This window comes from Pimephales promelas, chromosome 9 (assembly GCF_988280905.1).
Source record: "Pimephales promelas chromosome 9, fPimPro1.hap1.1, whole genome shotgun sequence".
NCBI classification, from domain to species: Eukaryota; Metazoa; Chordata; class Actinopteri; order Cypriniformes; family Leuciscidae; genus Pimephales; species Pimephales promelas.
In genome coordinates, this window is record NC_142777.1 from 30786145 (window position 1) to 30813602 (window position 27458).

Consider the following 27458-nt stretch of genomic DNA (forward strand, 5'->3'; position numbering starts at 1 on the left):
TCTGCAATGAAATTACTAAAATTGGAACAACTGCATTAATGTGCCTCTACTAAAGGGGTCATGAACTGGCTTTTTTTTTAAATTTTATTATATTGTTGTCTGTGGTCAATTTATGACGTTCGCTTGGTTTTTGCATTCAAAAACATCAACATGAACAATTATTAGGCTATTTTCTACCCTAGTTTTGAGCCTAGCTCAAAAACGCTTGGTTTTTATGGGCGTCTCGCACTGAAGACTTGGAAGTAGGGTTGTGACAGTGAGGATATTAATCGACGTGTGACAACACCGGTAATACCGGTGTCACTGACGGGGGCTTTGAAATCGCTAATTTAAAGGCAAGCGTAAAATGCGCACGTTTTCACGGGCATACATAACGGTGCGGTAGTGCGGGAAAGAATTGTTTTGTTATTGTGCCCTGAATATGCGCTAGTTTGAAAACGAAACTAACTTTTGATTGACAGACATGTGATCTGACCAATCAAAATCCACCATTTTTGTCCGACAAAGCAGTCAGGAGAGTTAGTAGATTAACGTCGGTGGAACTTGGCTTTATCAGGCAATCTGTCACGACACATTAAAGAGCCACAAAACGGTAGGCCTATTTATTGTTTGATTTTCTTTGACTGACCAAATTTGAAAGTTGAGACTGTTTCATATTAAATATTAAAGCTGCAAGCAGCGATGGGCGGGCCCTCGCACCTGTAGCACGTCGGGGTCTGAGGCGGCCGTGTTGCATTTTCTGCAGCTCAGCCAGTGCGGATGTGCATTTGCTACGCTGATACGTTAAAGGTCACTTCCTGTTGCCAGGAAGTGGCGCTATGACTGTGGGTGAATGTCGGCATGTAGATTTGTTCAGGGGGGGACTCTTGTCAAACGTGTTCAATTTTGTGCAGATCTGGGCATTTACAGCCAAGTTACTACAACTTCCTGTTTCATGGCGAATCATCGACGCCACGGACACACCCATCGACGAAAACGCGCAGATAGCACAACTTTACATCGTCAATGCCTTTAGAAGGTACAGCAGAAATTTGAAGTTGATCCGACTAAATCCCTAGGAGGAGTTCGTTAAAGTACGGAGTGTGTAAATCTTCCCAAATCGGTCGCCAAATTCAAAATGCCGGACTTCCTGTCGAGTTTAGGGTATGGGTTCTTGAGGCTTTTTTGTGCGTCTGGTCATGGTAGATGCACCACAGAAATTTCGTACATGTCGGTCAAACAAGCGGCGGGGGCTGCTTCATTAAAGGTCACTTCCTGTTGCCAGTAGATGGCGCTATGACTGTGTGTGAATATCGGCATGTAGATTTGTTCAGGGCGGGACTCTTGTCAAATGTGTAAAATTTCGTGCAGATCTGAGCATTTACAGCCAAGTTACTGCAACTTCCTGTTTTATGGCGAATCTTCGACGCCACGGACACGCCCATCGACGAAAACGCGCAGATAGCACAACTTTACATCGTCAATGCCTTTAGAAGGCACAGCAGAAAGTCGATCTGACTAAATCCCTAGGAGGAGTTCGTTAAAGTACGTAGTGTGTAAATCGTCCAAAAATGGCCGCCAAATTCAAAATGGCGGACTTCCTGTCGAGTTTAGGGTATGGGTTCTTGAGGCTTTTTTGTGCGTCTTGATATGATACACGTCCCCACCAAATTTCGTGCATGTAGGTTGAAAGTGGACGAGGGGCTAATTATTTCCAATTTTCTAGGTGGCGCTAGCGAGCCATTTTGCCCCGCCCATCCGCGAAACCCACAAAATATTAAATTTTTCACCAGTCCTGACAAGAGTGCCAAATTTGGTGAGTTTTTGAGCATGTTGCGGCCCCGAAAATGGCGCCTACTTTGCAGAAAAAAGAAAAAAGAAAAAAAAAATAATAATAACCCTAACAGTTTCAATAGGGTCCTCGCACTGTTAGTGCTCGGGCCCTAATTACCTGCTCGGTCCTATCTGTCAACGCGTTGTCAGTGTCCTCTATTTTTCACTGCTTGAGAACATGGGTTGAATCCAAAATCGCCCCCTAAACCTTCATTTACTAGGCCTATTCCCTACATTAGTCCACTAATACTGTTCACTTGAAGGAATGAATGAGAAGGAGTAAGTAAAAACGAGTGAGCGAATTCGGACAGCCGTTGCTGACAGAGACGCGATCTGACACGCGTCCCATTTTCTCACAAATCGTTCATTTAAGACTGCTTTACTGGACATTTTGACATAATTTGTGTGTTATGGTTTGTTCAAGCCCGAAAGAGAACTCGATACTGACGCACGTCTTTTCTGTGGGTTGTGTGTGTGACTGTGTGTGTGTGTGTGTGTGTTAATAGGCAGGATTTAACGACTACTGCGTAATTGCGTTCAACATTTTTAAGGCTTTAAACTTTTTTTTTCACATGCCAACCGCGGTGGGCATGTCATGAAACCGGTGTTGCGACTGAAGACCGGTAACACCGGTAACACCGACAACCGTAGCAAGCCTACTTGGAAGTAAACGTAAACTACTGTGAGTGGATAACAGTTTTGCATTATAATGAGTTTCAACTCACTCGTCACTGCATTATCCAATAAAGTGGTTGTTGCGGATCAGCATTGACTGACCTACTCTGCTTAGAGCTCATACTTTCTGCCCAAAACTACGGCTAGGCCAGGAGGCTGAACCAGAGCGCTGGAAGGGCCAGCAGCCGTGACGTTTTGTTAGATATCCCCATTCTTCAGAATCACTTCTGACTCAAGTCATAGTGAGCTGACGAAGGGGAACGTCTCGGTTACGTATGGTAACCCCTTATTCCCCGGGAAGAGAACGGACACGTCAGACCCCCTCGCCAAAGTTGCTGAGCTTCCGCTGGACGGCCGCGTCACAAGTCCGGCTCCTCAACGGAAAAACTAGGATGCGAAGCAATTATCGCATGCATTGGCTCGTTTAGTTCCACTCGCAAGCGGTCCACATTCATCAGAATCACTTCTGAACAGTGTTGGGGAGACTGTGGGTTAACTACTTTAACTTACGAGTAGCTTGTAGCTTGTCAAACTACAGTTTCAGAGTAGCTTCCCCAACACTGCTTCTGACTCGCGTCTTCGTTCCTCAGGTTACCATACGTACATGGTATGGAAATGCTATATATTCGTGAAATAAATACACAGTTGGAAATTGAAACTGAAACAGGAAATTGAAAAGAAAAGAAAGACCTAATTTAAAATGCCAATAGAAATAGTGTGTCAAATAACAGCGATGGAAACATTTTTGTAGCGCCCTGAGTTTAAATCCTGCATGCAAATTTTCCATAAACTAGGTATCAGGAATGCATTCCAGTGTCTATGTCATATATGCCAAGCTCTGCTACTTGGCCTCGGTGTCAGAACATTTTTTCTCTTTAAAATCATTGTATATTTACTTTGTATCTAAATTGGGTTTCGACAGCCAGCCCACAGGTCAACCGACCCTCTGGGAATGTCCCTGTGGCAACCACATCCCTGAATGGAGTTAAACAACATTTTAAGTCACAGTGAGAGGCAGACGAAGCGTGACCGCCAACAGAATGAAGGGAAAAGACAGAATGGAAAGGAAACCAGAGGATGTATGAGCATAGAGACAGAGATGAAAAGAGAACTGACAAAGAGATAAACAGAGAGAGAGAGAGAGACCTGTGTGCTAACCGCCTGATCAGTTCATGTGGGACAGTTTGCATTTTAAGAACTTAATCCTCGAAAGACAAGGCCAGAGCGACAATCACCACAAATCAGCGTAGGAAACGCCATCTGCCTGACCCGCTGCAGACCTCTGTCTCTCCATCTCACCTGAAACTGCACGTAATCAGCATGTAGCCTCACACACTATCTGTCACTGAGGAAAGAATCACCATTTATCATAATGGCTGGTGGTATAGTGTCTCAGTAAGAAGAGCAAAATTTGAAAGGCACCATAGCGTTGTGAGCTATTCCTCCCGCTGGGTGAACTGACATTTGTGGTAATGGTAAGCTCCGTTGCAGAGATAGAGAGGTGATGGATTGTCATGCTTAAGTGGCTTAAAAATATCTTCCTCATGGGTAACATATCCAGATAGAACTCCTGGAGAAAAGATCCTTTCTTCCTGAACCTGATACTGATACTGATTGAATAAATGGAGTGGGTGTTTGCGGCGAGAAGGACGAGGCAGAGGGCCGTGGGAGAACGGCGCGAGGACAGTGGCGTGATTGCTGATGAGCGACACCCTGTGCGATGCACAGGTCTCGTATCTCTCAAGGACGAGCGGAAGCATAAAAGGATGAACGATGACAGTGAAGATTGAGAGAGGACCAGGCCTGAATTTATGTTGTGTTTCTGAATTGTGTGTGGCAGCAGTCGCCCTTGAGGGGCTGCTGCCTTTACTCTCGTTTTGTTTCTTTGCCTGTTCCTGCCTCCTTCCCATAACAACAAACATTGCTACAGTGTTAACCTCACAATTGATTAAGATGCATTTTTCCAGACATCATATTATTCAGATTTTCCCAGAGGAAAATTGCTCTTTCAAATCTCAGCTGTGTTTGTCTTAGGATTGTTTCATATAAAGGTGAAATATGAAACTAGTGGCACCAAACAGAATTAATGTCAAAAACAAATATCCTGATAATCTGCAAAAGTCAAAAAAAAAAAAAAAAAAAATAAATAAATAAACACACACACACACACACACATAAATATATATGGCATGAGAGAAAGTATTTTAACAACAGCAACAATAAAATACACCCTAGTTAAGCAATATCACACTAGCAAAAGTAAATATCTTTCAGCAAGATTGCAAGTGTGATATTGCTTTTATTTAACAGTTCAATGAACTATAGTTAATATTGAGTAACTTAGATTCAGACAAAATGTTGCCAATTACTGTTCAAATGGTACAAAACAACAGAAAAATGAACCGTTTTGTCTCTGAGAAATGCACAATGGTGGCTTTCCTCAACGAATTTGTGTTTTTGAACAACTCAATGAATAAATGATTCAAGAAATCTCTCATAAATGATTGAATAATTTACTCACTGATTAAAGTTAATGAAATAATTGAATTATTTTGTTCCTGAATGTATCAGTATTTCTGAATGAATTGGTTAAGTAAATAATTCAATGGCTTGAATGAATGATTTGAATGATGGGGAAAATGGGAACAAATCAATGATTCACTCGTAAAAATAAGTTAAGTGTTTTGTTCCTGAATGAATTAATCAGTATTTATGAACAAATCATCAGTGATAAGGCTGTCAGTTGTTTTGTTCCTGATGAATTAGTGTTTTGAACAAATCACTTAAATTAATGCTTCACTGTCACTCATAAAGACAGTCACCCATCACCACCAACTGGCATTAGGGTGGAAAACATAGAACATGTCAATGAAAACCATCTCCACCACTAATGCATATGTAATGCACACTATTGCTATTCATTTCATTTAATTTCTGTCTAGGGGAGATATTGAAGAGATATGGGACCTTCTTATTGAGGAACTGTGTCAGATGAAAGCTGAGCCTAGAACTGTGGTCACTATCAGGTCAACCACATCTGAGACTGTCTCCAGTTACAGGAAGAGCAGCATTTTATGGAGCTGTGTTTATGAATGAGGCAGGGTCATCATTGATTGTTTGTCTGACATTCTTGATTCTTCTTCCCAGAATCCTTTGCTCAGTCCCACAGGGGAGGTCCTGGTGTGTGCGTGTTTATGTGTTGGGATTGGGGGGTATTAGGAAGGCAATTGCATAACATCAGCACTCTGTGTGCTTTGGTGTTGAACTGTGAAGGCGTGCGACTTTGAAAAGACTCCCATGGGAAAGCTATGCTTTTAGTTCCCGTTTGCTCAGTCCGGTGGAATAACAGGCCCAAGGCCATGACGAGCACCCAGCAGAAGGGGGTGGGAAAAGATGTGCATGTAAACTAAGCTAGTAGTTTGTTTATATGTTTGTGTTGGTGTGAGTGTTAGACGGAGGGTGGAAAAGAGAGAGAGAGAGATATGTGTCTGTATATGTTTGGTGCATCTAAATGGCTACCGACAGCAAAATTGATAATTTTGGATTTTTTGTAAAAAGAAAAAAAAAAGGTTTAAGGTAACATCAGTCCACTATCAAGGTGAAAATTAGAGTCTGAACATGAAATCAGTCTCAGGTGAAACACAAACTATTAAAGAGAAGTGTGTCATTTAAAGCAAGTGTACAGCAATTAATTATAAAAAAAGATCTTTCATTGGTTGATCCAGAGCTTAAAGTGTGGGGCTCCTCAAACAATGTTGAAACTGTCACAAATAACATGAAAATAATACAACAGAGATGAATAATATTGTTGAATATTAAATGCCCCCAACTAAGCAAGCCAAAAGCCAAGGCAACTGTGGCAAGGAAGAACCAAAACTCCATCAGGTGACTGAATGGAGAAAAAAAAAACCTTGGGAGAACCCAGGCTAAGTGGGGGGCAGTTCTCCACAGGCCAACGAAGGAACAGTGTGTGATTCGGGCAGCATTACAAGACAAATTGGATTGAACCATTAAGAGTATTTGTCCATTTTCATCTGTTTGGATGTCGGCGTAATCACGCCGATATGGAGATGAGTTGTTGAGGATCAGGGCCAATGGCTGTCGTTAGCTGTAGTGTATAAATATGGCTCAAGTCTCGACAATAGAATCCTTTCCAGCACCTTTGACACTGAGCTTGACAGGGCTATATGCCTATAATTATTCAATAAGTTTACCGCTCATATCTTTAATCACAGGGACCAATACTGTCAATAAAAGTGACTGCGGTAGAAGGCCATGTAACAAAAAATCTGTAAAACAAATGGCCAATAGAGTATAAAGTCTTGTACTGGCATATTTTAAATGTTTTGATGTAATGTTATCCAGCCCACAAGACTTCTTATTCTTTCAGCTTTGAGACTGTATAGTACACCTCTCCAGGATAAACAATCACTCCTACCTGGCTTTCTAAAGCCCCACCCCTCTTCACAGCACCACTGACACATAATGTTAGAAAAAAAAAATGTTAGCTAGAAAAAGCTGACACATATTCTAAGTCCCAGTCACCCCATTGTTATTGGATGAAATAGAGCTTCTACTGCTATTAAGCTGACTTCTTTCCAGAAATCATTATAGCTATTTTGCAAGTTAGATGCAAGAGAATCTGCCCTTAAGGTATTCTCATTCCTCTTGATGTAGCTACCTGAGAGCATATTTAAACTTGAAATAAACAGGAACTTGCTTTCCTGCTACCGCCCAGGTCTTAAACGCCTGCCGTGCCTCAGTTTGTGCTTCTTCTAGAGATGCTTTCCATCCAAGTTTGCCAGCATAAGCATTATTCTTTGGTTTACATAGGGGCCTGCCTGAACTAATTATACTATTCAAAATAGTGTCATATAGGCTGAGCAGTTGCAAACCATGGTCTTGTTTGGAGCAGTTCCCAACATGACACAATATGGTATCTTTTGGGAGCTCAATATCCTTCAAATATTGCTCATTTATCTGCATGTATAAATTAATTTCCTCCCAGGTAAGACTAGACATGGGGTGCATTTCCCGAAAGCATCGTTAGCCAACTATGGTCGCAAGTTATTTCCATTGAACTCTATTGGTAACGACGGAACTTGCGACCATAGTTGGTTAACAATGCTTTCGGGAAACGTACCCCAGTCCGGTTTCTCTCCATTTACCTGATTTACAGAGGTTCACATCTGAATCTCTGATTCCCTGATTCACATCTTTACACAATTTGTCCAATGCCACATGGAGCTGTTCAATGCCTGTGTCAACGGCTTCAATATTTCCACCTTTTAATAATTTCTTTAATTCATTCATTCTTTGTGACGCCACACACGCCAAATTTTACGCTCCAGTAGCAAATCCAGCCACAAACAATAATGCACTCCAATAGTGAACTTGAAAAGGTAAATTCTCAAAGATCCAATACTTCATCCCCAAACTCCAAAAGTATATATATATATATATATATATACTGTATATATATATATATATATATATATATATATATATATATATATATATATACTGTATATATATATATATATATATATATATATATATCCATGTCATCTTTGCCTCATTCTCTTTCGCTTCCAACCAACCCAGCTTATGGTTGTTAAATTGTATGCGTTCTATATTAGAAATGACTCCTTCTACCTGTCCGAAATACAGTGAGTAGAAATTTTCAGCCATCCAGAACACTGTGAGTCAACATTAGGTTTTTAGTAGCAGACAAAGCATGGACTTCAGTAATCCAATAAATGATTGGTAAGTAATTGAAGAATGATGGTTAAAAAAGGAACAATTTAATATCAGTAATGTCCAAATAGTGTTAAAAGTAATTAAGACTTAATTAGCGATGTAAAAAACTGTATGCTTAATACGTTCCAACAGCTTCCTTGTTCTTTTTTTCTCTTTTGTTTAAGGTGTGAGGTGGCCATATTTATCTTCAAACATTCTCACCGACTGTCAAACTAAAAGTCCATACAAAATAAAGGATCCTAAATCTAACAATAACTAATATTTGTCTCTGAAGCATAAACTAAAGGAAAGATTACACAAAAGACTACAAAGATGATTACTGATAAAAAAAAAAAAACAATAAAAACCAATAAAAGAGCAAATAGGGAAATTTTAAATTAGAATCATTAGAGTCATGATTCACACACAATGGTTCTTACTTTTTCGGCATCCACCAAAACAATCCGAACTAGCACCACGTTTATTCGTGCCCCGAGAGATTGGTCATGATAGATTTCGTTAACCTGTGAAGAGAGAAAAACAGTGTTAGGTCCAACATTAAGAGCTTCATATTGAGACTGATACTGAAATTGTGAGCATAAAAAGTCTCACTATACAAAGTCACACTATACAAAACACCTATTAAAGCATATTATGTTCAACTTCATACTGAATACCCTTTAGATTCATACCTTTTAGACACCTGTACAACTGTATCAAGACAACTGCTCTAGAAAAAGTTGAGATTATTATCAAATCAGATTTCTGAAGGATCATGTTACACTGAAGACTGGAGTTATGGCTGCTGAAAATTCAGCTGTGACATCATCACATGAATAAATTATATTTTACAATATTTCACAATATTACTGATTTTACAGTATTTTTTATTTTTTTTTATCAAATGGTTGCCGCCTTGCTGGCCATTAGAGACTTTCAAAAACATTGCAGGCTTCCAGAGCAGTAAAAACACAAACTTTTGAATACTAGTGTACATAAAAAGTCATTTAGTTCCTATGAAGGTAATATAAGTTTCAGCTTAAAACATAACTCTAGACTAGTCTGATAAGCTGGTTTCAGAGGGGTTTCGAGAAGAAGAAAAACAGCTAGAGCATCTCATGCCAGCTAAGACCAGAAAAACATCTGAGGCCAGAAAACAAATACATGCATGTATATATTTAAGAATTATTTGCATGTAAATACTGTATATCGGTAAATACATAATCTATATTATACATTTAAATATTTTATATATGAATAACACATTATCTTAAACGTGATCTTAAGCAGAGAATCTAACACTGTAAATGACTGATAGTTGACATGTTGGAAAGTTAGTTAGTATAATGTCTAAAGTGGACAATTGGAATAAAGTATTGATTCAAGTAATAACATTAAAAAAATACTGATAACATTTAAAAATGTGAGAATAAAGGACACTATTCTCGCAAAAGCTATATTATCAAAATCTTACGTTAAAATGTTTGGTATCACTTTACAATAAGGTTCTTTATTTAACATACTACATGACTGTAATTAGCATGAACTAGTAATGAACTGCAGCATTTATTAATCTTTGTTAATGTTAATTTACAACATCAATAGTGTTCTTCCTCAACCTCCTACAGAATAAAAACCCTATAGATTCCCCCCTCCCACCCACCTCTCTCTATGTTAATGATTGTGAGAGTGTAGGTCTCATTAGTACAGCCCTTGGTTGCTGGCCTTGTTCAGGAGCACTGGGTTTCATCAGCCTACAGGTAACTAATGGAGACCTAGAGGTCAGCAAGTCAGAAAATCATTAATATCCCATTAATAATGTAGCAGGGGCTAGCATTGTGGCTTCACCGCTTTAGAGGAAGGAGGGGATAGTGAAGAAAATAGCAGAGGGTGCAGATAGGAAGAGAGGAGAGAAGGGGCAGAAAAAAGCTATGTGTGAGCATGTGAATGACTGAATAGTCAGTGCATAGTGTGTGTGTGTGTGTTGGGGGGCACAATGACCAATATTCCCTCATCAAATAGATTAGCAAGTGTTAAAGAGCCATTAAAAGGAGCCATTTAAAAGAATCTTATCAGACCTGTTTATCATCTGGCCCTGCCAAACTGTAAAAACAACACTAATAGAAGGGATTTAAGTGCCAAAGTGACCTTAATCACAGGTTTTAACAATACACTGTCAAGGGAATAGTTCGCTCAAAAACCATCAACCATAATAAACACCAATGTTTCTGGTATCTCAAGAACTAAACATGACTGATGTCTATCTTATGAAATCTCTTTTTCAGTGAGAAACTTAATTTCTGTATTTCTCACATGGAGTTATTATAAAGCTAAGCAAAAATAAAATAAAAAAAATGAAGGTTTATTTTAGGATTTATTTAAGGATTATATTATCTTATTAATGAAGGATTTCCTGGACACTCTTTTTAATGTAATAAAAGTGAATGAGGATACTGTAGGTGCTGTACTGTTCCCAAAAATACAAAAATGATATCCATATCTAAGGGGAGAACGTCCCGCTGGTGTCAGGAACGTCGCTTGGTAATGATCCGACAACATTCCCAGAACATCCTGAATGTTTTCTGAAGGGCCTCCAAATAACGTCCCCCAAACTCCACATCGTGACTGTCTGGGAACGTTGTGGGAACGTTACCAGGCAACGTCCTTGACACCAGCGGGGACGTTCTCAGAACATTCTGGGAACGTAAAATTTCTAGCTGGGTATAACTTATATAATTATATATTTTAATTATATTTTTATTAATATAATGAGTTTTCATGTTTAGTTAAACTACTTCATTAAAGTTACCATGAAATCAATTTTTTTATGGAATATTGCAGTATTAATTATAAATTATTTATTCGTGCACATTATTATTATAATAAATCATTAATTAATATAATTACAACAATGTAGAGAAATAAATAATAATAATATATCTATTTTTGGCTAATTGTCAAGCTGTACTAATTTTAAAAATGCCACAAAATTAACTACATGGTAAACTAGTGGTAAATTGAACTGGTCTAGTGTATATTCTATCGTAATTGTACAATACTATTGTACAAATGTACATGCGTCTTACGGTTTTATTGTAAATACAAAATGCTGTGATGCAAAAAAATTCAAAGACTTCTTGCCAGTGCAAACAAACTTTGACAAATCACTAAATCTTTCAATCCCCATACAACACAGATTTCACATTGCATCCCACATAGATATTATGCTGAATCATCATCATCCTGTATTAGTCCAGGAGAGGAAAGTGAATGAGCACAGAAATCCCATCAGGGTCTTGGCTGGCGGACCTCCCAATCTCCCTTTCATTCTTCTGTGATGTACAGGAATGCTCAGAGGTATGAGGGTACGCATCGGTGGACAGTATTTGCTCAGACTCATTACTGAATCTCTGCCATTTTCACTTGACATTTTGTACCATTATTACCTGTCTGACATTTGAGGGCCAGAACAACATGTCCATGAAGAGCTGATTACATTATGGTCCGACTGCCCATATGTCTTGTTTGCTCCCGAGGAGCGACTAATATAGAGGGAAGCAATTAATATTGTCGACTTTCAATTCACACAATTAATGCTACACCCAAAGGTCTCAGCTCCATTACACAGACTGGCTTCGCAGTGGGCACCATCGAGGGGCTGTGATGGCGGTTCCTTGGATCTGATGTGGTACTTTCAGCTCTGTGCTAAAGGCAATCTTAGAACAGCTTGTTCTGAGATTTTCCAAGATCGAATAACTAGAACGGAGTATCAACAACAACAACAAACTCTCCCATAAAGAGCTTCTGCATCAAATACTGGTCCATTATCTGGACTGCAACACTAAATCTGAAATAAAGGTGGAATAAAGGTGAAGAATTGCTGATTGGTGGATTGGAAGGGTGGGAGTAAGTCAAAATGCCTCCGGATCTTTTGATCCCTGTCCGACGTATCGATTCCTCATCATTTCCCATGGACCTATGAAGTGAAGCCAATCAATCTTAGTTCATTTTAAAGAATTGTTTCACTCAGTTCTATAAATTGAGGGCAGGCCATTTCTTCGGAACAAAGAAAAATCCCATTCACAAATACATCAACTCCCACACAGAGATTAATGGCCCTATTTTAACGATCTGAAAGGCAAACGTGAAACGCAAGTAACTTTGTGGGCGGATCTTGTCAAATCTAAAATGGGTTGGTCTGAAGTACGTGTGGTTTGGACGTAACGTGCAATAAACCAATCAGTGCGTCTTCTCACATTCCCTTTAAGAGCAGGCGCGCTTGTTCCATGGTGAATTGCTATTATTATGGCCAATTTGCCAGGCGCAGAGGAGACAGACGTTCTCGTCAGGGCTGTAAAAGAAGTGACATTGTATGGGGATGGGAGAAACCCACCTAAATTAGCTTCTGTTAAAAGGGATTATAATAATTTGGGTAAATGTATAAGCTAGATTTATGCCTATTTTTTTTTCAAAATTCATGGACACCACAGTGATTTCCCTCGTGTGTTAATATTTTTCCTTGTAATAATGTTTGATTTGCAAAAATGGGAATAGCTGCGAGCGTCTGTGTAGATGAGAGAAGCGTTGTGCACACACTACATTATGGCCAAGCATGCACCCTTAAAATAACATCTGAATAATGCGCCAATGACTTTAGACTTTTCATAATGTGGATCTGATATATATTTCATATATATATAGTTTTCCCATTCAAATCCAAATCAAATTCAGGAATTTAAAAAGCTTTGAAATTCTAAAGGCATTGTAAATTCACTTGTGAATGGCGCTCAAGCCTGCCGCCTACATAAAGTCCCGTAGACAGATCCCTTTTTAGGCAGACAGACAGACGGCTCCCACTCTCTCCTCCTGCTGGATCATTCAGAAAGACCAGCCACTGACCAGGGGATCATGAATGAAAGACTGCAGAGGATTTTTTCTCTCTGAGCAAACACAGCAAGTGACATTTACGCACACACGCTCAACACATACACACAAACCCAACGCAACATAACAACAAACTCCGGTGTATACGCATAAAACATCATCACACACAGCCCTTATGTGCAACAAACACTAAAAGAGAAGCAGCAAAGTGGGGAAGTCAGGAAATATAGTTGGAGGAAAAAAGGGCAAAAACCTGCTTTACGTCTCTCTCTTTTCTCTCCTTGACTCTCGGAGAGCGAGGGAGACATGCCTTCCAAAAGTAAGCAAAGTAAACTTTCAAGAAGAAAGCGGCAAGAACTCAACGCGTGGGAGAGAAAGGAGACTCAATGTTATTTATATATTTCTGTTTATCTGTTTTCCTGTCATTTATTCAGAATGCAGCGTTTGAAACACCCCCTAGGATGAGAACGAGAGGAGAGGAGAGGAAAGGAGATGGCAGCGGCAAAGCTGCAGAAATTGTTTGGGGACTCATGATAACTGGAGAAAATATGCAATATAGAGACAAATGGTGAGGTTATAATACATTTTTCTGTAGCCTTTTTCATCCCATCACATTTTATCTTAGATGAAGAGATCCATGATATAGAAAAATGACTGCAGAACTCATATAATATGTGTCTGATTTTACCTCACATCATTGACTATTACTGATGATATAATATCTGACTGGCTTAGAGATTTTTTTTTTTTTGACTGTTGGCTAGCTTTCTCTATTTTTTTTTTTTTTTTTTTTTTGACTGTTGGCTATCTCTCTCTCTCTCTCTCTGCGTAGGTTTAATTTGTGGAGATTAAAGGACACTTAGCAAGGAGCAGATGATCTCATCTGTTCCTTGCTATGCGTCCTTTAATCTCCACCTGTTTTGTCCTGAAGCATATTTTTTTCCCCTGGCTTGCCGCCACCTCAGAACACATGACATAAAACCACTGATTTACTGCATCCAACATTACTTGAGCTTGCCTGGCATCCTTCTCATCAACCATTCAAGCGCAAAAAGACACAAAAGAGAACAGTGCGGTACTGGCTCGCATTGTGCGAGAATCTCCTGCACACGACTCGTGAGCACATAAAGCAACTTCAGAATGGACAAAAACAAAATTATGCCAAACTGCCAGTTTTGTTGAGTATTCTCGCAATAATGACAGTCTTAAATGAATGTAGAGAGTTGTGAGAAAATGAAATGCGTATCAGATCCACATTATGTGCGGCAGGTCTTAAAGCGACAGTAGCCCAATAAACCCGAAAAATGCGTTGAAAAGCTGAAGTGCAGAGTGATGTCAATCAAATCATTAATCTAAACTGGCGGAAGTGAGAGAACATTTGAACGCTTACATCTTCTAAATGCAAATTTTGTATGGATAACAGTAAGGCTAATATACTAAAAGGCAAAAATGTTTTGCTTCATTTTTGATTTCATGGTGACTTTAATGATAACCAAAGAACAAAGGAAAAAGATAAATAACTTTTGCAGGTTTAATAAGGATTTATCAATATTTAATTAAAAAGTGACGCAGTGAAGACTGAAGTATTTGATAACTTTATTCAGATTCTGTATATGAAGAGTTCAGATGCAAAAGCCTCTAAGTGCCATTTGAAATTTTCTTCTAAAATGATCATTTTTATTAAGCTTGTATATTTAAGTTCAGTAGTTTCACTTAAATGGCAATGAAGATTACCTATTAATTGTCATTTAAGTGAAATTACTGAACTTAAATATACAAGCTTGATAAAAACGGTCATTTTAGAAGAAAATTTCAAATGGCATTTAGAGGCTTTTGCATCTGAACTCTTTATATATACTATCTGTTAGTTAGGTGTGATTAATCGTGATTAATTACAACAAAAAAAAATCTGTGATTAATTAAGTATTATTTTTTAATCGATTAAAAATCACTAAGACTTTGAAAGCCCAACTTCAACTGTTTTGAAAACACTGCAGGATTGAATATAAATGCTATAATACCAGTCAGCTTCATCTCAGCTGTTTATTATAATGCCGTCTCACGCCTTTAGAATTGCTGCATGTTGACAGAATAGTTTCTATCGTTCTTTGATTTTTCTCAAGGGTAACCCAAACACAACAGGCATCGTGGGTGGCTCGAGCACACTTACGATGTTCATAAGAGTGAGGAGGTACTTCTCCACATGTTGCTGTTCATGAAACTGCACTACGGAGTCGTCCACCCCCAGCAAAACCTCAATGTTGTAGACTCGTTCGGGAGACTGTCTGCGGGCTCGTCGGCTCTGGTTAATACTGCGTTCCACGCCCTGATACAGAGCCTCAAGATCCAACAGTCCTCCCAGATCAGCACCTATATAAATATAGAAAAACAAAAAACAAACAAAAAAACTGAAATGACATCATTACAGCAATGCACAGACTTTCTTTTCCTTTTAAGTGACATTGTTGAATACAAGCTGTTTAGTGCCATAAGAAAGCTATCAAACCACTAGCCACTATATGTGGTGTCATGAGGTCTTTTTCTCGCCAGGCGGAGAGATGGAACATGGAGGAGAGAACACATTGAGGAAGATCTATCACCTTGTCTCCATCACCCAATCAGCTGGGGGCATCTTCTATGCTCCAATTATGTAACGTTTCCTAGGCAACCTGCTCATGGGTAAACCAACGCTCGGTGCAGACTAATATTAGCTCACCAGTCACTTTCTTATTGGATGATAATCCGAGAGTAAGAACAATATTCATCATCTTAATGCTGAGAGTCAGTAACATATTATTACAGGGCAACAGAGGCAAGAAGACAAGCACAGACATTCCCCAATAAACCAGTTGGAGAGGTGTTGGAGTGTTTTATTTTCTCTCTTTTTCTTTGTTGTTTATTATGAAGGATTTTGTAGGGTTGTAAACTTCCTTTTACCAGCAGGTGTTCATTATATCACAACCTGTGTCAGCAGATTTTCACCCAAAATTAGAAGAAAGCTTCTACAGTACAACAATAGCAATTAACATGCTCTTGGTCCATGTCTTTTAATATGCAAATTCTGTTTAATTAACAGTATCTATTTTGTAGAAGTATCTGCACCAGGCTTATGTTATAGCATAGTCTGCTCAAAGCTGTGATGAACCGAAGGTGGGGGAGAAAAGACCACCATGTTGCAGCAGAAGTGAGAAGAAGAACAGATCCCCTCAATATCAATCTTAGGACCTGTTAATACTAATTGAAAAGCAAATTAAAAAGTATTAAACCAAACCTACTTCCACGCATCATTCTTCAAAGGTTTGTGGTCAGTAATTTATTTTATTATAAATGCCTTCTAAATTAATGCTGTTCATTTTTTTTTCCATAAAAACATTAAGCATCTCAGCTGTTTTCAACATTGTTAAAAATAAGAAATTTATAATAAATAAGAATTATTTCTCAAGGATCATGTGATCTAGTTTAATGTTGTTGAGCCCCATAAAATCCCCATTGTTTTAGAATGAAAGCTTCTGCTGAGAACATAGATGGTCATGGAACAATGCAATAATCAATAAAAATATATTGTTTTTCGTTTTAGTTCCAACATTATAGAAAAAAAAATCTGTTTCTTTGGGAACAGAAAGAAAAAAGGTTTTCCTTAGGGGGTATTCACCCCCCCCCCCCCCCTCCCCCCCTCCCCCCTCCCCATTACCCTACATGTGACGGCTATGGCGTCTGTCTTTTTCTGCTCTTCATTTTCATTCCGTGATCCTCCAAAATTTGACCCATCACCCTGTCTGTCAAATACACACAGCTCCGTTCTGATGTCATGAGAGAACATTCACATTCAGGCTGAGGAGTCCTCGCCCTTATCAGGACACAAAGCTACTTTGTCTTTCAACCTTTGAAAATGTCAAGAGAACCTATAAGGAAGAGAACGATGGAATAAACTCAAGAAGGAGAGAGGGAAAAGGTGCTCAAAGTGGTAGGACATTGTAAAGTTGTGGTTCTGTTTGGCGATGTTAGGGAAAGTTCGACTGAGTTTGTGCGCTGTGTGTGTGTTTTTTAGTCACAGATGTTCACAGTACTTTGCTCCAGAATCACAGTATCATATTATGAACCTAAAGTACTGAACTCACAGTAGCTCGTTTCACTTCAACTCAAAGCATCACATGCTCATCTCTATGAGTGACAGATTTATGGGTCGCCGGGCCACCAAACTGCAAAAGCACTGAGACAGAACGAGAGTTTGGTACATCTAGACACATGCACATAGAAATGCACACAAATATGAATACACTTCCAAACACAAACATTTGCCGTTTAGTTTTCTATGGAGGTAATAGTGTTAGAAAACTTGAGGTCAATCTTTCAATTTCAAAGAAACTTTTGTAATAAGACAATAGCAAAACTTGTCACAATTATCTCTGTGTCCTTACTACACATGTTACATGTAATTACTATAATAATATAATATAACTAGCCCTAAATGTAAACTAATAGACCCCTTTTCAGTTGGTAAACATGGTGACGTTTTTATGTAGGCGGAGCTTAGGTGGAGGCAGAACGATCCCTCTGGCCGCTTCACTAATGCTAGTTAGCAAGTTTTATTGGCTTGTTTTTTAACAATGACTGGAGAAAATCAGGTTTTATCTTAATGTGTAAGGTCACTCAAGTGTCCAGGGCCGCGATTGTTATTTCCAAAAGTTATCTTTAACGGACGGAACCAGATTGGCCGACCCGTAGCCGCCTACACGCTCACTCAATGCATGGACGATCTGACACGGTTGAGTGGCCTGACTTCTACACCTACCTTATAGAGAAACCGATAGTAAAGAGAAACTGAGGGCATATACATTTTTAGATGCCTATATGGTCCTGTACAAGACTTGTGTGGTACGATCCGCAGTTCTGCCGAGCCAGGGCAGAGAAGACGACAACAATATAAAGAGTGACATTACAGTGCGATTTTAATGATGTGAATATTTTCTAGAAATAAAAAAATCCAGATACAGCATATTCATTTTTCATGGATACTTGCACCAAACAACACAATAAGATGACATTTAAAAATAATAAAAGTAATTTAATCTCCTTATTGTGTAGCCGAATCTGTGCTGGTTTGCATCGGCCGCCTCCAGTTTTCACTTGTTTTGCCTTCAGCCAGCGCCGTGACGTAACTGTGACGTCGGCGCAAAAGGGGTCTATATTAACTCTAATAGTCAGTATTTAGATGTATAATCACACTGTAACAAGGACACCTTAAAATAAAGTATATAACCCAAAACCCACTTGTGCACATACAGTCCAAAAGCAAGTGAGCAGCACCAGGTTAGGATGAGTGGCAATGAAGCCTCGGCCATTCAAGAGCAATAACAATCGATTCCTAAACAATCAAATCAGACAATTCTGGAATATGATGATGTATTAGCACCATGGCAGGTGGAATCAGAAATGGTATCTTGATACTAAAATGATTATCCACAAACATCAACAGAAACAGTAATGTGGCCTCTCTAAATGACCTCTAAGTCACTTCACATTTGACCTCTGACATCACGTAAAAAAAAAACTACATTCAGTAGTGCATTTCACAGTTCAAGAGAGTTTTCCAGCACATAATATTATCCCTTATGTAGCAAAAGCACAATAACGTTCTGTGTGCAAACAGCTTGCACATTGGCAGTGCACCGGTGATGTCAGACAATGTTTTTAATTAGAATGTGAGAAAGTGTGTACATGCAACAGATGTACAAGCGAGCCTTTCTGTGTTCTTGAGGAAGGGTATCGCAACCTTAGGGAAATCTGATCCAGCCACACACATTTTCTAACAGCCAGTGCTCAATGCTCTTTCTGCCTTTTAATCTTTAATGGTGTGTTGTAAAAGCAGAGATCAAATTGAGCCTTTAGGACCAGGCCATTTAGAGCTGGTAATGATATCAGTAACTAAATCATCTCCAGCGGTAATAAAGTATGCCATTTGATTAAGCTCTATATTAATGCCAACAATGCACAAATGTTTACTATGTGGTAAGCAAACCGGTAATGTTACTGTAGAGCAGAAGTCAGCAACCTTTTTGACATGATCTGCCATTTGTAATCTATAATAGTAATCACATTGTCATCTCACTTTCCGCATGTAATATAATACAATATACTATCTACTGTATATTTAAGTAATATCTAAACATATATTACTAGATTATGATGATGATCTCGAAGACTACACTTAAAGGGTTAGTTCACCCAAAAATGAAAATTGTGTCAGTATTTACTCACACTCATGTTGTTCCAACTCCGTATGACCTTCGTTAATCTTCGGAAACACGAATTAAGATATTTTTGATGAAATCTGAGAGCTGGATCACTCCTCCATACTAGTCCATAGGCTTCTTGAGGAATTGAAACTTGCCGGCCTCGAAAAGTTATTAAAGACATCGTTAAAATACTCAAAGTAACTACAGTGGCTCAATATTAAGTTTATCAAACGACGAGAACACTTTTTGTGCGCAAAAAAACAACAAAAATAACTACTTTATTTCAACTATTCATTTACTTTTTTTTGCGCACAAAAAGCATTCTCGTCGCTTGATAAAGTTAAGATTGAGCCAATGAAGTCACTTGGAGTATATTAACGATGTCTTTAATAACTTTTCGAGGCCGGCAAGTTTCAATCCCTCAAGAAGCCTATGGACTAGTATGGAGGAGTGATCCAGCTCTCAGATTTCATCAAAAATATCTTAATTTGTGTTCCGAAGATGAACGAAGGTCTTACGGGGTTGGAACAACATGAGGGTGAGTAAATACTGACGGAATTTTCATTTTTGGGTGAACTAACACTTTAAGACTGGAGAGTCATTTTGTGTATGATGCTGCGAGTGATAGATACAGTTGAGACAGATGGACGGACAAAGTAACCGATAACCACAGTCATTGAACATGGTTTTAATAGACAGTAGGCTTTGATTTATCAAATGTGGAATATTTCGTTTTTAGTGTTCCATAATCTTTTTAGCTGACTGTCCTCAAAGTCAGACATGTACAAGCAACAGCAAAGCACCATGGGAGAAATGCTCCACTGGGCTATATCAAGCCAACCAGCAATTCACACATTAAACTCTGGATATCTACACAGGGGAACGATTTCATAAGAGTGCCATAAGAGATCAGATTATAAAATAGAAGAGGGAAAAAGACGGTTTTCAGCCTTTTTTGTCACTGCCAGATCTTAAAGATAAACAGAGAAATCCACCCACTCATGCCAAGATGGGAGGGGTCGTCCTCCACCACCTCCTCCTCAGCGTCTCTGCACCAGACGCCTGCTCTCTCTCAGGTCAGCCTTACATTCTTCATTTGTCCCACCCTCTGTGTCTATCAGTGGCAAGGTGTGTTTTCAGTCCAATGCTAAGAGATTGAGTTTGAGGCTGTTGTTTATACACAAAGAACACATAATGTGAGCAAGACTGTGATTGGCTGCCTTATGGAAATTGGGGTGTATAACGAAAAAAAGGACACCTTTGAAATACCTACTGTACATGAATATGGTAACAAGGAATCTGAGTAGGCCTACTTTGGCTTTACAATAATAGAATCACTTCATCTTGATAGCTTTATCACTCATATTATTTCTCTTTCATTCTCATCAATAAGTATCTACTTTCTCTCAGATCTATCTCATAAAATTCAGTAGAAAAATGTTAAAAGAGACACAATTAAGACAGTTGAAAACAAGCAGCAAGTCTGTGGCGCATACTTGAATCAAATGGGAAACGTTAGAGGTCTATTCTCAATAATGGTGAAAAGATATGTGAGTTTTAAAAATCTGAGGAGGAGACTTTTATTAAGCAAAAATCTCAATTTAATATCACCGCAATGTAGGAGAAACAATTGAGACAAGATTTCAAGAGATATGCAAGTGTACACATTCATTGTAATCAGAGAATTGCTAGAGAATCAATACTGCTTACAGAAATATGATGCTAAGCATATAGTAAGTGATCATATTTCATACTACAACTCATTTTGATACAATACTACAATTTCTAATTGAATATCTCTAAAGCACTCCTATGGCATCTAATTAATAAAACAGCCATTTAAAGATAGTTAATCTCTGTTATCATTTATTCACCCTTGTGATGTTCTAACCCTTTTGACTTTATTCTATGGAACATAAAATAATATATTTTGAAGAATGTTGGTGTTATAGTTTGACTCTTTGTTTCCGACTGTTTTCGAGTATTTTGGTTTAGTCCTGTTCTTGTTAATGTAATATACTTTGTGACACAAAGTAGTTTAAAGTTATCTCTCATGACACTTTTGTTTGCTCCATGATGCACACGTTCATATATTTTGAAGGAAGCGTGGCTTTTGAGAGCGCTATGAAGGGAGGTTGTTATGCTTTCTAAGCTACCTCGCTATTGCTAACCTCGCCGAAAATTGCCTTTCCTACCTTTAACATGCCCAAGCTCATTTTTACATGCTCTTCAATAAACTCAGATACTGACTGATACATTACACTTTTTCACTCAATTTCAATTAATTTAACTTTTTTTTAGCGTTTTGATTCTGAGATGAGATTAGTTAGCTGCCACATACAGCCATCTCAACTGCAAAAAGACTGTAAAAAAAGATCTTGAGTAGAGAGGGGGTGGAGAAAAACAAAAGGTGTGAGACAATATGTATGCAAATGAACCCGGGTAGATGTTCCCACAGGGAACGTGGATATATATTTGATATATATCATATGATTTATGGAAATTCATCAGGCAGTTATATACTTTAATTGAGGAAACCTATAGAAAAATGACAGGTCCTTTTCAAAAAAGGATGTATATTTGTTTGCGTAAAATCTGCCTCTCCAATAAACACAGAGTATTCCTGCGTAAAGTAGAGACACTAAAGCCTATCTAAAGCCAGAATTATGAAGTATACAGTATGTGATAGATGTGACCAGTAGAGGATAAATGAACACAGAGGCAGCAGGCTACTGCGAAAGTTTAGGGGTTTATTACCATAGGATGGGGTTACAAAAATAAAGCCAATGCTAACCCAATGGTGGTAAACCAAACATAACAAAAATCAAATAAAAATAAACTAAAGAAAAGAAAAGATACAATAACGATGGGTTACTGCATTGCCTCTCAAATATTTACTGAGATCCAGGCCAGGGCCCACAGAACCTGTTCTCTCACGGAACACCTCACATACAGAAACAATTCACAAATTTATACCTTGGTGGCCAGCACCAATCAACACACAAAGGGGGATACACAGACACATAATGGCCATTACACACAATAACGCATATGAAAAACACCCAATATACATAAACAAACACCTCAAATAATACTGCCAAATGAATTCACTTAATAAATGTACTCCTTATAAACAAACAAGAGAAAAGCAAGCAAAATAGTCTCTGGAGTTCCCCCGCAGTGGAAACCGGAATGGTTGTGGCCCAATCGTCGGCCGGAACCATATATATGTCCGCTGTTTCCACTCGAACCCCTTTTGACGGTGCACCAGCTCACGGGACTCAGCCATAACAAACAAACAAACAGAAAGAACGGTAAGAATAAACTCAAACTAAACGTTAAAGAGTGTGCGCACTTAACTCCAAACGAAAGCCTAAATAAAGTTTATTAAACCGAAATACTGTTGTTATGTATTCTTTACTGTTATTAAATTCCATTTAATATAAACTCAAACTGACCTGTCCCATGCTCACCCACATCCGCCACACACTCCCCCACTTCTGGTTTCACACCGGCAGGCGAGAAAGGAAGTCAGCCAGCACGTTATCTCGACCAGGGACATGCTGGATGGTGAATCGATAGGGCTGGATCGACAGGTACCATCGTGTAATTCTGGCGTTTGAATCCTTCATACGGTTCATCCATTGTAGAGCTTTATGGTCCGTCTCAAGCACAAACTCACGCCCAAGCAAATAATACCTGAGTGTATCAAGGGCCCATTTTACTCCCAAACACTCCTTTTCCACAGTGGAGTATCGAACCTCCCTGGGAAACAACTTGCGACTGATGTAGGCTACAGGGTGTCGATCTTCTTGCGTCCCCTGGAGAAGTACTGCTCCTACTCCATTATCTGAAGCATCAGTTTGCAGTATAAATTGTTCATCAAAATTTGGACAACATAGTACTGGCCCCTGACACAGTGCATTCTTAAGATCCTGAAAAGCCTGTTCCGCCTCCTCAGTCCACCGAATCTGGTTTGGGCAGTTTTTTCGAGTTAAATCTGTAAGGACAGCTGCTCTCACTGAAAAGTTGGGTACAAACCTCCTGTACCAATTAGCCATTCCAAGAAAGGATCTTACCTGAGACTTTGTCTGAGGTACGGGACAATTCTTTATTGCCTGGATTCTTTGAACTTGAGGTTTAATCACTCCATGTCCGATCACATACCCCAAGTACTCGGTTTCTGCCTTTGCCATGGAACACTTGGAAGGATTAATGGTGAGCCCAGCCGATCTAATGTGGTTAATAACAACTCCCAGATGTTGCAGGTGCTCTTCCCAAGTCGAACTGTAAATGACAATGTCATCCAAGTAAGCAGATGTAAATCCAGTCAAATTTGAAAGTACCTGATCGATGAGCCGTTGGAAGGTCGCAGCAGCTCCATGAAGGCCAAAGGGCATCTTGCAGAAATGATAAAGGCCCCAAGGGGTCCGGAATGCTGTCAGTTCCCGGGACCTCGCACTCAACGGGACCTGCCAATAACCTTTAGCCAAATCAATTGTGGTCAAATAATTGGCTTTACCCAAACGGTCAATGAGATCTTCGATTCTGGGAGCCGGATAAGAATCAAATTTTGACACAGAGTTGAGATATCTGAAGTCAATGCAAAACCGTAGGCTGCCATCTTTTTTGGGCACCAAAACAACTGGGCTGCACCATTCACTTTTTGATGGTTCCACAATCTTCATTGCTAACATTTCATCCAATTCCACCCGCAAAGCTTCTAGTAGCCGCTCAGGTATTCTATAGCTCATACGTTTTGGGCAAGCTCCTTCCCTGAGCACTATGTCATGCTCAACTAAGTTGGTATGTCCTGGTCCTTTCTGAAAAACCAGGGGATCACACAACCTCTGAATTTCAAGTTGTTGACTTTGAGACAGGTGACTCAGTGATAGGCTGGAAGGAGCTGAAACTGGAAGATACTGGGACTCTACCTCTTCCTCATCCTCCACCTTCCGAATCATGAATGCCCCTGCATCCCTTGATCTGGGAAACCACTCTTTGAGCAAGTTAACATGCAAAGTCCATTTCGACCGTTTCTGACCCGGAGTGGCAACTTCATATGTAACCGGCCCCAACTTCCTCAGAACTTCAAAGGGACCCTGCCATTTGGCAGTCAGCTTACTCGCATCTGTGGGCAACATGACCAATACCCGAGTACCTGGTTCAAAGTTTCTCATCCTGGCTTTCTGGTCATACCAGGTCTTCTGCAGTTTTTGTGCTTCAGCCATATGCTTTTGAGCCAATATACCCATGGCTTCCAGCTTCTCACGCATCTGAACCACATAGTCAACAATCGGAGTGCCACTTACACTGTCTTGTTCTCCTTTCCACATGTCCTTCAGCAGTACCAGCGGTCCCCGCACTTCCCGTCCGTATAGTAACTCAAACGGGGAAAATCCAGTCGAGGCCTGGGGAACTTCTCTGTAGGCAAAAAGCAGATATGGGAGCCACTGATCCCAATCGTCACTTTTGTCCACAACAAACTTGCGAAGCATTTGTTTCAGAGTTTGATTGAAGCGTTCTGTTAACCCATCAGTTTGTGGGTGATAAGGGGTGGTTCTTACTCCCGTTATCCCCAACAATTTATACACTTGTTTTAATAGCTCAGACATAAAGTTAGATCCTTGATCTGTGACTATACTTTTAGGGAAACCTACTCTAGAGAACAGTTGAATAAGGGAGGCAGCTACCGCTCTAGCCTTAATGGACTTTAGGGGGAAAACCTCGGGATACCTTGTGGCATAGTCTGTAATGACCAACATATAGCGGTTCCCTGCCTTGGTCTTCTCTAATGGCCCAACAATGTCCATACCTAACTGATCAAATGGTACACCAACAATGGGCATAGACTTAAGAGGTGCCCTCGGAGGAACCCGTAGAGAAGTCTGTTGACACTGTGGACAAGTTCTACAGTACGTGGCTATGTCCTTCCTCATACCTGGCCAATAAAAGTAGCGCATGATTCGTGCTGTTGACTTATGTCTACCTAAATGACCCGCCCAGGGTATCGAATGACCCAAGGAAAGGACTAATTCTCGACCTTCCCTGGGGACTACCAACTGTGGCTCAGGACTCCTTTTACGCAACAAGACCCCATTACGGATGCAAAAGACTCCCTGTCTTCCTTCCACCTCTGGCTGACCTGCTAGTGACCTCTCCTCCACCCACTTATACAATGGACCAACAACTTTGTCATTTTTCTGCAGTTCTACTATGTCTCTAGGTATTTTATAACCCAATGTGTTCTCAGGGACAGGTTCCCCTTCACTCACCACTGCATGTCGAAACTTTTCACGCTTCCTCTGACTCCTGGACTTCCGCGTCTTTCCTGGCTCTACTTCCAGTTCTGCCTCAAAAAAAGGTAAAGCTCCCAGTAATCCTACCTCCTCTTCACTACTCTTGGCCATGGCCCGGGTTATAGCTGCATTGCAACTCTGCAACGGAAGAAGATCAAACAAAACAGGCAGATCTTGACCCAGCACCATAGGGTATGGCAACTCAGGTGAAAGGCCTACTTCCAACAGAAAAGATTGTCCCTGCACCTTTACGTAAACACTAGCTGTAGGATAGTATCTTTCGTCACCATGAACACATTTAATTGCCACTGGAGATCTTAGGTTCCACAGATGGACTGGAACTAACTCCGCTTTGACCAATGTTTGCATACTTCCTGTGTCCACCATTGCACTTATTTCCTGTCCATTCAACCCCACAGTCACATGATGCAAGGAACTCTTAACTTTACAAGTAGGGCCATCAGGTCTAGATAGTCCACACAAATTTGCCGGTGTGGAAGATCTATTAGGACACCTAGGCTTAGTATGCCCCTCTTGTCCACACTGATAGCACACAATCGTCTTAATGTTAGCACTCAGTTTCCCGCTAAGACCACCATTATCACCCACAAACTTACCACTCGTCATACTTGTCTTTGGGGGTGTTACTGATCTCTTACTGGGTCTTTTTGGGTCTTTGAATGTCTTCCATTGATTGTAAGACCAGGGTTGACCTCGTCTTCGTGCTGCGACAAACACATCTGCGAGCTCTGCAGCTTGTGCTGCTGTGTCTGGGTTATGTTCTTTTACCCATGTTTGAAGCTCTGGAGAAAGCACCCGAAGATATTGTTCCAAGATAATCACCTCCGCAACCTCCTCCTTACTCCGATTCTGTGGCTGAATCCACTTATTAAAAGTGTCCTTTAGACGCCCATAAAGCTCCTTAGGGGTCTCATCCGCTCTTACATCTGTGGACCGAAATCTCAAACGATAGGACTCAGGATTAATATCGTATTTCCTTAAAACTGCCACTTTCACTTCATCATAGACAAGAGATTCATTAATATCCATGTTCACATAAGCACTTCGAGCTTTGCCTGTAAGTAATGGCACTAACCTCACTGCCCAGTCAGTTCTTGGCCATCGGCATGCAGTGGCTATCCGCTCAAAAGTTGTAAGAAAATGCTCCACATCGTCGTCTTCATTAAGTGGCTGTAGACGCGGCTCGGTCATAGCCCTTGGCTGTTCTACGACTTGACCAACAGATGGTGAGCCCCGAGCATCTACCTGTTCAGTACCTTGATTCGAAGGGGTATATTGAAGCCCAGACAAATGAACATTAGTCGGTGTAATTCTCGTATGTACCTCTTCCTGAAGGAGCGTGAACTGATGTTGAAGAGCCTTCCATCTATTCTCCTGCCGCACTGACTCCTGGTCAAGTCGTCTATCTCTCTCTTGCTGCATTTTCATATGTGCCCCGAACATGTCCCGTAACTCTTCGACTGTCAAATTCTGTGAGTCACCGGTAACTAGTGGATCCTCAGCCGCAGCTCCTCCTGTAGCTGACGTCACCATCTCATCACCCTTTATCGCTCTCTTCGGTCCCATTTTGACCAATGAAGTAGAAAAAAAACGTTCACTGCTGCCCCCTACTGGCACAATCCCACCGCTGCCACCAATTGTGATAGATGTGACCAGTAGAGGATAAATGAACACAGAGGCAGCAGGCTACTGCGAAAGTTTAGGGGTTTATTACCATAGGATGGGGTTACAAAAATAAAGCCAATGCTAACCCAATGGTGGTAAACCAAACATAACAAAAATCAAATAAAAA

The 27458-nt window shown here is 39.9% G+C and overlaps 1 protein-coding gene across 3 annotated transcripts in view; it reads right to left on the reverse strand.

Annotated features, from left to right (window-relative positions):
- LOC120460902 (A disintegrin and metalloproteinase with thrombospondin motifs 2) overlaps positions 1–27458 on the reverse strand; it is a 144013-nt gene that overhangs the window by 24194 nt on the left and 92361 nt on the right. For all 3 annotated transcript variants that reach the window (XM_039648915.2, XM_089134984.1, XM_039648914.2), the window contains exons 4-5: positions 15281–15480; positions 8667–8750 (exon numbers count right to left, since the gene is read on the reverse strand). In XM_039648915.2, the coding sequence (XP_039504849.2) occupies positions 8667–8750; positions 15281–15480 (284 nt within the window). The remainder of the gene's footprint in view (positions 1–8666; positions 8751–15280; positions 15481–27458) is intronic.